At 40.9% G+C, this 14,810-nt stretch overlaps 1 protein-coding gene across 2 annotated transcripts in view; it reads right to left on the bottom strand.

The window, feature by feature from the left end:
• The window catches only part of lekr1 (leucine, glutamate and lysine rich 1), an 81,553-nt gene extending 68,893 nt beyond the window's left edge, over positions 1-12,660 (bottom strand). Inside the window, exons 1-3 of one of the 2 annotated variants that reach the window (XM_042414489.1) lie at positions 12,542-12,660; positions 11,653-11,729; positions 9,029-9,138 (exon numbers count right to left, since the gene is read on the bottom strand). In XM_042414489.1, coding sequence (XP_042270423.1) covers positions 9,029-9,121 — 93 coding nt within the window. In that variant the 5' untranslated portion in view covers positions 9,122-9,138; positions 11,653-11,729; positions 12,542-12,660. The remainder of the gene's footprint in view (positions 1-9,028; positions 9,139-11,652; positions 11,730-12,541) is intronic. The other variant, XM_042414488.1, reaches the window with a different exon arrangement.
• Positions 12,661-14,810: the final 2,150 nt, after the last annotated feature.

Below are 14,810 nucleotides of genomic sequence, written 5' to 3'. Positions count from 1 at the left end.
TTTGCACTGTTGAGATGCTGTGCAGCTTTGAAATGCAAATTAAATTGGATCATATACCCGTATGAATTTTATTATACTGCAGACAAAAAGCTTAGTAGTTTCTACACAGATCAGTAGTGGAGTCCTGGAGAAATGAAGAAGTTATAATGTACGTGTTCTCCAACCGGAGATATGCATCACTAATATAAAACAGGTTGCACCATACAAACTAGTTCTTACAGATCAGTTATGACTAAATATTTACACGCAGTAACTGCCAGATGTAACTGTTGCTGCGAGTTGTCAGCCTGTTGATGTATGACGGCCGTAGACTAGAGGACATAAAAGGTCATATGAAATATGGTGAACATATCTGACCTGACACTTGATGAAAAATCAGTTTGATAATGATGTAAACTGGGAAATTTTTAAATTACATTTCACATAAACACAAAATACCTCAAACCACAAAACGCTATGCCAATAACTTTAGACTAAATTACCAAATAGCATTGGTTAGGCTAGCATGATCGAATATTTCCCACTAAATATCAAAACTGTATGAATACTGTAGCACAAACTCTGAAAGCTAGTTTGACTCTTCAGCACAATAAATCTGAACTGTTCTGAACCCTGCACCTGCACTTTGTACCATTTGTACCTACGTCGGTTACTTTATACACTAAAATATACTATACACTATATACCATCAGAAAAACAGAATAGCAGCGTATTATAATTTAATGAGGAGTCTTTCTCAGGGTTGAGTGCAGACATAAGAGGTGAAGGCAGGACAGCAGGGCAGCCAGTGAAAAAAAGAGCCAGTGAGAGAGAGAGAGAAGGGGGAGTATAGTCTGTTACATTAATCAGAGTTAGCAGACAACACATGTGCTTCCGTTAGCCCCACTAGACCACGCATCACAACACACGACTCGGCACGACACGACATGGCACGGCACAGTAAGCCAAGAGAGGCCAGAGGAGGTAACACTGGTTGAACCGCGTGTGCCCGCCTGCCTGCCTGCCTGTCTATCTGTGCACGTTCTACTTTTCTGTTGCCGTCCAATTTGTGAATGAACGCGTACCTCCTTTAAAATTGTTCCAACTCTTGTATTTGTCATTTGCAGTTTAAATCAGCTGAAATTAGATGTCATTATGTCTGACTAGACGACAGCCGGCGGAGCAAAGCAAAACACAGCCTCGTTTAACTTGAGCTCTTGAGCGAGCGAGAGCAAATTCTGTCAAATTCTGCGGTGTTTAACTTTGTGCTGGATCTGAGTACATCGTGCAAAGCAGCTTCACACACTTATGAATGAGTAAAAACAGAGAAGATCTTAAAGTTATTAAACATCTTACAGCCAAAACAAATTCAGTTCGACTGTAAGCACAAATACCTGAGGCAACGCCAGAGGCCAAGTTTTGTGCAAGGAAAGATAAAAGTAAAAAAAGATCATTTAATGTTAAAGAGAAAATCACATCCTCTGGTGGTGTGTTTTACTTTTCTGTACGTTCCTCTTCCTCTTACTTTTGATGGAAAGAAGTGCAACAGAGATTTTACAGCCATGAAAAGAGTTAACTTTGCACTTCTTGATGCAAACGCAAAAACATCTTTGTGGCTATACTGAACAATAATCCACTGAGAAAACCGATTGTCCTTTTGACAATTTCCCTCTGTATGACGGATGAAGAATCAGCGTAAAATGTTGAGTCTACAGCACAGACTGTATATAAATACGAACGGCACGTCTCCACTTCCTACCGCTATGCAATAGTGAAGCCAAAATATCTTTTTTCTGGGAGCCACCACCTAGCTTGTGTGACGTCATTTGGAGCCAGATAGTAGAGCATAGTAGAGTCGGGCGGTTTCACATGACGCCCCCTCAGCCGTCCCGCCGCCCGACAGAGGTTTGAGAGCGGCTGTCACAGCTGTCAATCATGACATCACACCCCCTTTTTATATTGTCAAATAACTAATTAAAAACAAACTTATCAGAAAAAATGAGCACTTGCCTGATGAGAACTACCTAAAATGACTAATGCTAAATGCTATCAAACTCAAACACTCAACAATATGGGTGCTGGGTGTGTGAGAAACACTGTTTTCATGTGGATTTTGTTTTGGAATAGGAATGTCTGAACACTTGATTAACATGTATCTTTAAAAAAAAAAAAAAAAACAACTGCCACAGTGGCTGGCATGGCAACTGCTTCATAAAAGCAACAGTGACCTTGTAATGACCCGTGGATTATCATGCAATATTGTCACTTTGTATTACCAAACTCTAGACAACACCCGTGACAATATTGCACAATAATCCCCCCACTGTCTCTCAGTCATTACTGCAGATCAGCATTCACCTGATGAAACTTCCCTCCCTCTCTCTCTCTCCCTCTCTCTCCCTCTCTCTCTCTCTCTCTCTCTCTTAATCTCCCTCTTTTGCCCCAGATTTTAGAAAACAGACTAAAAAAGGGCAGGAAAGGTGAGGGCGGAACAGGAAAAACAGCACCAGAGAAGGAAGAAGGAGGACGATGATGAAGAGGGAGGAGGAGGAAGGGAGCAAGTCTGAAATACACTGATTAGAGCGAACAGACAACACATGTGCCACCATTACCCAGCGACCTCCTGAGGTCATATTGAGGAGGAGGATTGGGGGAAAGAAAGGGAGGAGCGTGTCTGGTTTTAAACTATCCATTATTCAGGGAGAGGAGAACTGAGGGAATGAGAGAGAAAGAAAATGAGACAGACAGAGAAAGAAGAGAAAAAGAGAGATGTGTAGCACAGTGTAGCTCACAGGGACATCTGGCTTGTGTCTCCTGTTCTCTCCTCTTTTCCTCTAGAAGACTTTGCATGCTCGCATTAAAAATGGATAGATGGAAGGAGGGAGAAGCAAGAGTGGTTGAGAGCCCACAGTTGGGCAGTCAATAGTCAGAGGCACAAAAGACAGAACAGAGACTCAGGAGAGACAACATTGGTCTTTATGTTGAAACAGATAAACGCGGAAGGACGCGGAAAGACAGCGGAAGATGTTATAAGAATCAAACCAGTCATTAACGAAGTGTGAGATATGAGTAGAAAAGAAAGAAGAAGCTCTCGAGTGAACAAACCAGACTTGTCTGGTGACAAAAAGTGTTTCAGTGTTGTAACTTCTGCAACAACTGAGTCTCATGTGAGGTTTCCCAAAGAACACACTGTATATACTGTATGTAGACTGCAGACTATATGAAGACATGTCGGTCTTTGCACTGCTGCCACTGCTGTATTGTTTTATTCTTACAATAAAGCCTTTGCACATGTCAGGCTCTTTTATAACATTCGATGATAAAAGAGATCAAACATTTTCTATTAAAAGGAATTGTTTCACTCATGTGAGTGGAGGATGACTCAAGTTCAAATTTATTTGTGTTTCAAACAAATGCAGTTCAAAGTGCTTTACAGGATGATAAAACATTAAAACAGAAAAAGGAGAAAAAAGGTAAATGTACATACACACGCACACACAAGTTTAGTAGCATGTGCAATGGATTAAGAGGACACATAATGAGTAGGTATGGGTGTACTGCCTAATAAATAGGTTGAGAATTTCAGAATACTGTATGTCCTTTGACACAAACACAATGAGGAATTGTGCCTGTTCCATTTATTAGACAAGTCGGATGTGATGGCGTGTTTGCCTTCAGGGCAGGAAAAGGTAAAACACTAAAAGTAAAGCTCCACAGCAGGTGTTTAGGTGCACATGGAGCAAATCACTCTCACTCTTTTTTTTCCATTTACCCCCCAGACCCACCTTAAGCTTAACCTAAACCAAATTCAAACCTTAACCCTAAAAGTCTTTGAAGAAGTGAGGACCAGTGTTCTCACACTGCAAAAATGTCTTTATTCTTGAGGTATAAAACTCAGTTTGGTCCTCACAAAAATAGGAATACTAGAGCACGCACACACACACACACACACACACACACACACACACACACACACACACACAATGCTTAAACAGCAGTCAGTCAGGGAGCCACACCAGTCAGCACCAGTCAGGGCTTGGGTGACATCCAGTGTCTCTGTGAGTTGTCCATGTAGAGTCACATATACAGCTGATAATATATAGAGAGAAACACTGAGACCCAGAAAGAGACAGAAGGGGGGAAAAGTACCATGTTGCGGAGACACTGAAGGAGGGATGGCAGCCTCAGGCTGAGACACACTATAATGTGAATGCACTGGCTAACAAAACTCAGCACCTCCTCAATTATGAATGAAACTAGAGTCACACAGGTAGTGAATGCATGCCATGGCGTGCAGTGTGAGTGTGTGTGTATACATGTGTGGAAGGTAGGGGGTAGGTAAACACAGCCATTATAAGTATTTTGTCTATAATCTCCTGTTCCTCCTCATGAAGGAGAGAGGTGGGTGTGTTTGTGTGTTTCAATATGCATCTCTATGTAGGTGTGTGTGTGTGCTTGTGTGTGTGTGTGTGTGTACAGCATGACAGACAGGGATAATGTCTACAGTTTGGGTCTTTTCTGTTTTTCTTCATTGATTCTTTCTGATAAAAAAAAAACAGAAAATCAGTCACTTATCTCTCCTGTACACACACAGCAACATGCTCCCCATCTCCACCCCCCCCCCCCCCCCCCCCCCCCCCCCCCCCCCCCCGCTCTGCACTCGCTCTCTAATTATCTGTAAAGTGAACATCTTGTCCCGTTACATTGTGTTTTGGAGCTCTTCACAGACCACAACATTTGAGAAGTTAGCAGGGAGTACTGTCCCTCCTTCTCTCTCGCTCTCGCTCTCTCTCTCTCCCTCCCTCTCTCTCTCTCTCCCCCCATGCTTCCCTCTCTCTAGGAGGTGAACGTCTTGTCCTGTTACACTGTGTGTTCGAGCTCCTCTCAGACTGCGACACTTGAGAAGTGAATAAGTAGTATCAGCACCTCATGGAGAACAAAAGGTGCTTGGCTGCTGCGTAAAAAAGGCTGTGGTGTACTCTGCTCAGTGCTGCACTGAAAACAACTAATCCTTCAACCACATTTGGACTAGAACACTGTGGTAGGAAACAGGGAATACATCTTCTAAGTTTAAGAGTCACTTTGACAACTTGGAGAAAAATCCTGCCAAGTACGGAAGGAGTGAAACAGATTTGTTTCTTTAAGTTTTGGAGGTAGAAATAGACAATGGCTCACGTCATTATCACACCAATAATTGCACTGCATCGCTGTGTTAGCACAGCAGGAATCCTGATGCAGAGGGCTTAATGCAGGGTTTACCCACATAAAAAAAGTTAAACCTGGCTCAACTTTTGCTGCAACACAATGAATCATCAGGCAAGGCACTATGTTAGCCAATCAAATAAGTGCACATTCCAGGTAGATTACTTTGCAACATGACCTGCATATTCTACTGTGATTGCAGCTGTAACTTGTAAAATCCTGTCTTTTAGTATTATATAAGCCTTCACATATATGTATGGTACAGTCAAACTGGATGGTGTTTCATCTTCTTACAGTTACACTCCAACTTTTTAATGTAATGTAATTTTCAATCCCCCTACCATCTATGAAAGGGGGGAGTAATGCTCCCTGGTTTCTGAATAATAAGTGTGCCCTTGAGAAAGACAAAGAAAGGGACTGAGGGGAAGTGCGACTGTATTCACATGACAGGGTGAAACTGAAAAGCAGCATGCACTCTCAGCTAATTTAAAATAAATTACAAAATAAGTGCAAAAATTGCTATGCTTGCAGAAACTTTCATGTGGATGGATGGGCTTTCGCTCCACAGAAATATGACGCAAAATAATAAAACAGGTCCCTACTCTCCCATCAACCTCACCCAAACAAGCAAGTAAGAAGTTAGAAGACAATAGGAAACATCTTATTTGATTATTTGAATACGAGTAGTGCAGATTATTGGAACTATATGAAGACTTATTCCATGCAAACTTTGAAAGAAGTTCAGAGGAATGTGAAAGCTTTTTGGATGTCACTGTCACTGTTGAAACAGATCTGTGAAACACCCCCAGAGTGGCAAAGTTCCTCATTATCTGTACCAGCTTAATGCTCTTTACTAATATCCCAGCATGCACCGGACAGAAGAAAGAGCGATGCCTTTCACAGGCTGCCAGACCAGATGCTGCATGTCCAACAGAGAGTTATACCTCAAAGAAAATTATATGTTTTTAATCCACCCGACCTGCATGTTTCTGAAAAGAGGGAGAGAAGCCACATGAAAAGGAAACCCAGGTTGGTAGTTGGTAGTGTCACACCCTGTCTGACACTGTTGACTTTGAAGTTTTAATCAAACTACTGTCTGGCAATGTATAACTGTATGTATACCATGTGTGTGTGTGTGTGTGTGTGTGTGTGTGTGTGTGTGTGTGTGTGTGTGTGTACATACAGTAAAGACACTGTCTGTATGAAAGTTATGTGCAAGTATGTGTTTCTGTGCCCGTGTGTGTGGGTGGGAGGCTTGGTGTGTGTGTTTGTGTGCGTGTGTGTGTGTGTAACCACAACGCTCTTCTTCTCAGCAGCCCACCACTAAACCTTGGTGCCAGCCCTCTCCCAGCACACCAGGATTAACAGCACTTAAATGGGCCTGTTAGTGCACCGCCTCCTCTTTGCCTCCCACGCCGACTAGCACACATGGCGCTGCCCACAGCTTTGCACTTGCAACACACACTGCCTCTGTTTTTTGTTCTCCGCTCACCCCCAGCCACCTAAGCCTCCTCCCATAAATGGTGCTGAAGTGTTCTCAGCGGGGGGCTAAGCCCAGAACATCCTCTATTTTACGGACCTATTGGAATCTGAGTGGATGACAGAGGGAGGAAAAGAGAGAGGGAGGGAGGTAGATCCTGCGACTGAACCAGATGGGCTGTGAGCAAAATGTCAGGCTCTCCCTCCCTCTTTCATTCTTTGTTATTGTCTCTCTTTCTTTCTTTTGCTCTGTGTCTGGTTATCACATGCCCCTTGTGACAAATCATAAACAGGAGGACTGACACGGATGCACACACACACACACACACACACACACACACTGGGGAGAGATGGATGCTCGCCATAGAAATCAATAAATAAAATGGATTCCCGTTTGAGTGTGCTGACCATGGCGCAGCAGGCAGAAAGACAGATGGACGAATGGTTGGATGGGAGAATGGACTGTTTGTGTGTTTGTGTGCAATGTGCATGCATGGGTGTGTTTGTGGGAGATGTCTGGGGGGGGGGGGAGGGCAGAGGGGGGGGGTTGTCCGTGCATGGGCATGGAATGACCACCCTAACATAACACCAGGGGGTGCATTGTTCACAGCCATCTATTGGCCTCAATGAGAAATTCCAGAAATTACTAGAGAGAACTAGACAGAGGAACCGAAAGAGAGGGCAGAGCACAGAGAGCGGTCTCATAGGTCTACTAAGTAATCTTGCCCTGTGACCCCTGCTCCATTTTGCCATGTTGTGTCCAATGGGCCACAAAGTGTAACTGACAATGTACAGTCACTAAACACATAAAAATACTTAGAAATTATCACAAATTACGTCTTCTTTTTGTAGCTTTTATGTTTGTTCTATTGGTTATAATAAACATTGTCCTCGTGAAAATAAATGGTGAGGTCTGGAAACACGTCATGGCTACAAGAAGTCTGACAGCACATGAAAACAAGTGGTGAGAAGATCAGACTGGTTGTAAGCAGATTATCTAAAACCAAACGAATAAGAAATCACTAAACTGACACCCAAGTTTCTTATCCTTATCCTTTAAAAGATTGATACTTTGTTACATAATTTCACATATACTGTCCATCTTTAGTCGTCTACTGCATTGCTTATCCATATCCATCATGCTATATTCCATATGACTGTGCATGTGTAGGACAGGTTTCTGCCAAAAAAAAAAAAAAAAAAAGAAGAAGAAGAAGAGCTGGATATAAAGTGAAGAAGGCCAGAAAACAGGAATCTTAAATAACAAATCAATGAGACAACATGGACAAAAGGCATTCAGCTCTGGACTCCTCTCTATTGAGGCGAGAGCAGGGGAGACTAGAAAAGAAAGAAAATGAGTCTGTAGTTTTCTCGGCCCGCAGAGGTCACTCTCATTACCAGCCAGCTGCTCCGTTTGAAATATTCAAAGAGATGATTGGTGATGATTTCTAAAAAGGTTACTATTTCAGGTAGAAATGTTGCCAACTTGGTTGAATTCCCGACGGCAATAGAAATTAATAAACTTTGCTAAAGATCAGGGACAACACTCTATATTGCCTTTGCAGTGTCTGAATGGGAGGTAAAATTACTGGTTGCAACCACCGGCCAAGACATTGCTTTAGCAGAATTACTTGCGTCTGTATGTGCTCAGTACATTTTAATAATGCCAGGGCATATAAAACCCTTTTCAAGATACATGGCGTTACTTCAAAAATGCATTAGTGTCAGCTTGAAAGAAAAGAGTATTAATTTCTGGGAATAGTAGTCTGTGGAAATAATAATTTTTCTTTCACAGAGAGAATAGATTGCTAAACTTCCTGTGTCCTTCCTGTTCAAGAGGGCAAAGCCAAAGACATTCCCTGCTAATTTATATTCATACCATATGGCATATCATATGGCAATACGTAACTGCCACCTGACATTGACAAGGATATAAAGCAACACACCATCATTGCCATGTTACTTCCTGTCTGCTTTATCTTAAAACAGATGGAAGATTAACAGAGGCGACATTGTCCCATTTCTTAGTCAAATCATATGGATTACTGCAGCATATGGAGAGAATGCAGTGCTGAAACACTCATCAAGATGTAACAAACGTGTTTTCAACATATTTATATTTTTGGGTTGTAAAAAAAAAAGAATCACATTTGTTAACAGCATATGTTGTGTAAATATGGTCTTTCATTAGCATGTTGCTTTGGAGGGTAACACGTATGGGCTACATACATACATGTGTGTGCTGAAGATGATTTCACATCGGCACTGATGAGGGTTGGGTTTTGGTGTTCAGCTATAACTTGAAATAAAAACTCAGCAAGATACCTGCCAGACATTTCAGGAGCATGATTTTTGAATCACTTCTTACCTTTTTTATCTCATTAGGCAGCGGGTAGATCGGAGGACAGTAAAGAATCGTTTTCATCTCCTCCTCCTCCTCCTCCTCCTGCTCTGCCTCCATAGATCTCTCCTTGTCTCCTGGGAACAAGCAGAAGACCGGCAGGATTAGCTATACTGGAAGTGGTGTACAGTGTGTGTTATGGATTTTCATTTGGTGAAGCAATGTGAGCATTTATGCATAAAGAAACAAAACAATACGCTTTCTTGAAGTCCACAAAAAGCATGGCTAACAATATCACAAATCAAGACATAAAAGAGGTGTTCGGTGATTACACGGGGGTGAATTTAGGGCCTTTGTTTACCATAGTATACTTAGTCATACATATGTAAGAAATTACTGTACATATTTTGAATTTCTGCGATTATTATCCTACTGCAAACTGATATGTTGGGAAGGAAAATGCAAAGAATTCAACACATTTATACTTCTTCTTTCGTAAGTACTGTCTCTGAGCTAATGTTTAACAGTTAGTTGTTGTTGTTAACAGTGAGTTATGCTTTAAATGGTTGTCAAGTACTTCGTCTTTAACTTCCACATTCCTGTGTAAAATCTATCTTTACCAATTTACAGCAGCAGCCAAAAGCAGCTTCCAGCAAAAAAAAGTATATGTGTAAAAACAAAAATGTACCTCCTAATACTTCTGAAAGTCAAAAGAAGATAAAACCGACATCAAAGTATTTCTAAAACTGTCCTAAGACAATGTGTCCTCCACAATATTATGTACATAGAGTACATAGAGTCCTCCACAATATTATCCAGGAATATCGACTACTCTTTTCAGGATAAAGTGGGTGGTACTTTTAAACTGATTAATAGCACTTTGCCTGTGAGGTTAATGTAAGGCTAAATCCCTTAGCGTGATGTCCACCATATTAAACCCATTTGACATACACTCTATTCAATAGATTAATCAGTCAAGCTTATGGCATTAAGCTTATAGACTGTAGATTATGGCATTTCAGAGCTGAGGGTATTTTGACTCCACAGCCATACATTAGCTTGTCCTTCCACTGCTGGGCAACACAAGGTTTACTAAGGACTGACTCAACATTCAAGTGTGGGAACTTTCCAAAAAAGAAAAAGTTCTAATAACTCTTTTTCTGCATGTTTTTGTCAATTAATGATGACGATCATAGTTTAATTGTATTATGTGTAAATGTAGAAAGAAAGAAAATGTTTTGTGTACCAGCACTGAGTTGTTTCAGTTAGCAAACCACGGAAAGTCCAGCTTTCCCATATTGTGTAATAGTGGCCGACTGGTTGCTAAGGTACAGTCAGTAATGTGGCTGCTGTGGGTGAAGGAGGTCATAGTAATGCAAGCCTAACGCAGCCTCTATATGCCTATATGTCTGTGCATGCTTTCAGGGCATTTATCTATCAGCTCACCATTATCAAAGGGGAAAGCATCACGCCAACCTAACACTTGACCTCAGATTAAATACCTCTGGCTAACTTGGGGCCAGAGGTCACTCCTATCAGATGGTCCCCTGTGCACTGCTGCATGCCAGACATTAAATGCCCTTGCACACCATCAGAGGGAAATAAAGTGAGAGGATACACGGCTCAAACACAAGCATAACGTGCACACACATCCAATCACATACAATCAAAGAACTCATGCAAAGGCAGGCAGGTTTAACTTGATACACATGTTAAAAGACTTCAGCACTAGCATGTAAACAAGCATGTTTACTCCTTCTGTCTCTTTCACACTCACACACCAGTGCAGACACACAAACCCTGCCCGATCTAAGAGCAGGCCTCATGCTCACGCACGCTAATAGCCTGATTGCCCCCCTACTGTCTCTAGGCTCTGCATTTAAAACACAGCAGAGATCAGCAATCACTGACTCACACAACACAGATAAATTAGTAACGCCCTGTGACAGCATTAAGCAGGCCTATACTTTTAGACGGACGCCGATAGAACTGGCTGATTTTGCATGACAACTGTTCCCCCGTGACATTTTGTCCGTTTTAGCCATGATTGAACTATTAATCAGTCTAATGTGAGAGAGGCAAGCTGTTCATAAACTCATCTATTCTGCATGGACGCATGCCTGAGTCGTGAGAGGAAACATACACACGAACATATACACTCATGAGGGCCCACAGTTCGTCACGAGCACAAAGACAAGCACTGATGGGCAAAAAGTATTTGACTAGTGATGGGAGGACCAGGGAGATAAAGAAATGTCATCCTGAAGAAAGCAGCTGGAACTGAAAATGTGAGAATTTATTGATCCACAAAGATCATTGTTTAAAGTGTTCACCAAGTTTTTTTATAGTGGTTTCGAACACCTAACCCTCCTTTATGTCCAAACTTTAAGGAACAAAGGTAAATTGAAGTGGTGAGTTAAGTTTACTGATACAGTCAAAGCACATGCTTACATTTACATTTTCACCTGCCTCAGCAAAACATCCCTGGATCGTTTACAGGTGGTCCAAAATGCTGCTACTAAACTCTTGAACAAGTCCTCCAAAAGGTCTCATGTGACACTGGTTCTGATTCATTGGCTCCCCATCAAATTCAGAATCCAATTCAAAGTTCTTGTGATCAGCTATAGAGCTCTGCATGGTCAGGTACCTGCCTGCATTAGAGATCTACTGCAGCCCTATGTCACCAGTAGGTCTCTAAGGTCTTCTGATCAGGGTTTGCTGGTTGTTCCTAGAACGAGGAAGGAGACTGTGCTTTTGAGGTTGTGGCTCCTAAACTTTGGAACTCTCTCCCTTTGGATTAGAGATCTGTGGACTATGTGGAGACCTTTAAAAAACAGCTCAAGGCCCATGTGTTCAGACTGGCCTTTGTGTAATTCTTCTAGTTTCTAATTATTGTGTTTTTTTATTGTGTTTTATGTCTGAATGTGTGTTGTTTTATCTCCTCTGTGAAGTGCTTTGTGACGTCTCTGCTCTTGAAACATGCTATATAAATAAAGTTATTTACATGGATGAAAACACACAGTACAAACATGCAGACTTTGGGCACATTAATGAAATAATATGATAGTTCTATTTCACATTCAAGGGAGGTATATATTTCTTTATACAGTAGATATCTCAAGAAAGTTCATAGTTTATATATCTCATGCAAATTACAAAAATATACCATTTCCTCGAAGAGCATAAAATCCTGAACTACTAAAAATGACCGTCCCTATTTACTAGCAATGTGAAAACTGAGTCCAAAATGCAGTTTTGTTTAAATGCAGGCTTAGTGAACGTTCTCTATTTTAAACTATAGCCACAGTACTGTGAGTTCCTTTTTATTCAATGAGGGACGAGTACTGTGTGAAAATAATACACAAAACAACCAGAGCTGAACACTATTTATGAACGGATCATCTCAAAAACTACCGTAACGCTAACATTAACATTAGCTAACAATGTAAACAATCAGTGCGCTCTCTCACCTAACCTAACTTTAACCACTGCATTCACACCAGAAAGAATGACTTGTGAACAGAGCAAACATTTACCTACCCATAGTGAATAGTCTCGTTTGGAATGAAGGCGAAAATAATCACAAAATACTCGAAATTTTGACTGATTTTCTCCTGGTATGAGACGTGCTCAGGGTGTTGCTATGGCTACGACGTAGCTTTGGCACGTAGCCACGCAGCACAGGAAGTTGTCCTTCTATCCAAAAGTTTAATAGGACTCCCATGTGGTTTTTCATTATGATTGTACACAAACCACCACACTTCTAACGGTAGTGTATTTCTCAGGTATTTAATTTAGTCACTAGCAATTTAAACAGAGCAAAATCAAGTTACAGGTGACGAGTATGGATGTATAATTATCTCTTTTAATACATCTGTGGTGAGGAGAAAGATGATTCCCGGTCTGGTGGAGAGCAATTTTCCTGTGTTATCAGCCAGTGGTGTGAAGCCACTTGAGCAACAGTTCATCCTTACCATAAGCGTCTTATGTCTCAGGGGATGAAACCTCAGTTGGTTCTGCTCATCACTTCAATTTTATGCTTTGGCAGCTGGAAGATTCACATGGGAAGGACCCTGATTGACATGAACAGGCTAATGGCTTTCCTGTGTTGAATATATGACTTGCAACTACAGAGTTATAGTGGAGGTAATCATTAAAGATAAATAAACTTTGGAAATTAAGGATGACCCCATATATATTTATTTTTTTTACCTTAAATGTCACAGGATAGCTGTATCCATCTGCTTTCAGTCTTAGTGTGAAGATAGGCTTAACATATCCTGGACCAATTTATATTACTGAGCGCACTGAGATGAAATTGATATTGATCCTCTCATGTATTTCTTATTACAGTCATGATGTAATGTAACTCTAGGTAAATGGCTAATACAATTTCTAAGATGTCAGACTATTTCCAGAAACACAAAAAACATACCCATAAACTTGGAAGGATTAACACACTGGGACAACAAATATAAATATTGGTTTAAACTTACTAAATGTGCTATATGTCCCATAAATTAACTTCTTTAACTGTAATACAATGATGTTTTACATTAGTCCTCACTAATTGTTTTTTAACATGTAAATTCCTCTCAAATCATGTTAACTTTCTCTCATTTGAAACAACTTTTGGATACTATCAGGTAATAATAGATTTTTGCTCTGTACATATACATAACAATCATCATAATTTTTTGTTTGTAAAAGATAAAGAATGAATAAGCTATTGTGTACAAAATGCTGACAGACAACACCTTGAAGTCACATTGGCTGAGCTCTGCCTGCTTGCATGCATAGGTCCATGCTCTGTTTGGGGTGCATTTAATGCATTGCCTCAGAAGTAATGTGAAATAACAGCCAGACATTCCCGCAGGGGCTTTAACAATACCAGTCATTTAATGGTAATAAATGGTTTACAAATGTCTTTGGACAGGCATTTTGGTCTTTTATGTGATATTGCTCTCATTTCTCTGGGGCTGACCAAACCAAACCTGTGTCTGAATCTGGGTTGATGTCACCTACTCTAATAGAGAGGTAGAGAGAGCTAGAGGGAGAGAGAGATCTTTGGTATGATTTCATTGGGGATGTATGTCGTGCTATTTATGGACCCATCAATGAATCGTGCAGACTCCGTTGCTCTGATGGAAATTGCACTCGCCCACTCAAGTCTAGCCTACCTTCCGTGCTTGTTTATCTGCCTTCACAGCAGAAAGAAATTGATGAACCTGACAAAAGGGGGAAAAATGCTGTACTCAGGCAGAGACAATAATCAAACCTCACACCCCACTGTGCCAAAGAGGGTAGAGGGAAGACAAGCCCTCTCTCTGAACCCCCCTCCTCCTCTTTCTGTCTCACTCCCTCTTACCCTCTCTGAAACCATGTCATATCCTCAAATGCCCCCATGGCAAGGGCATAAGAAGAAGGAGTTGGTAGCGTACTGTAATTTTAATGCAACATTGTATACAAGGCAGTATAATTGTACCACACTTGTCAGCCATTATGTCATGTATAAAGTTTATCAGGGATCTCTTTGTAGTATATCAACTCGTGAAAGCAAAAACTCAAGCCGACTTTAATTATAGCCTACTCTAAACATATTTAGCTACATCAGTATCATCATAACATTTTGATTGTCATGATTGCCATAATTTTAGTATAGCTCATATCTGTTTCATTTTAACTAATCTGATTATTGAACTCGGACAGGTTAATAATGGATGAAATCAAGAATTTTTTCAATCATTTGTGGAACATCTAAAGTGTATTTTTTGCCGTCTCTGTGGCAAAGGCAAATTAACCTAATTTG

Source organism: Thunnus maccoyii, chromosome 6, assembly GCF_910596095.1.
Source record: "Thunnus maccoyii chromosome 6, fThuMac1.1, whole genome shotgun sequence".
NCBI lineage: Eukaryota > Metazoa > Chordata > Actinopteri > Scombriformes > Scombridae > Thunnus > Thunnus maccoyii.
The sequence above is the reverse complement of the archived record's forward strand: the minus strand, read 5'-3'. Positions and strand labels throughout refer to the sequence as shown.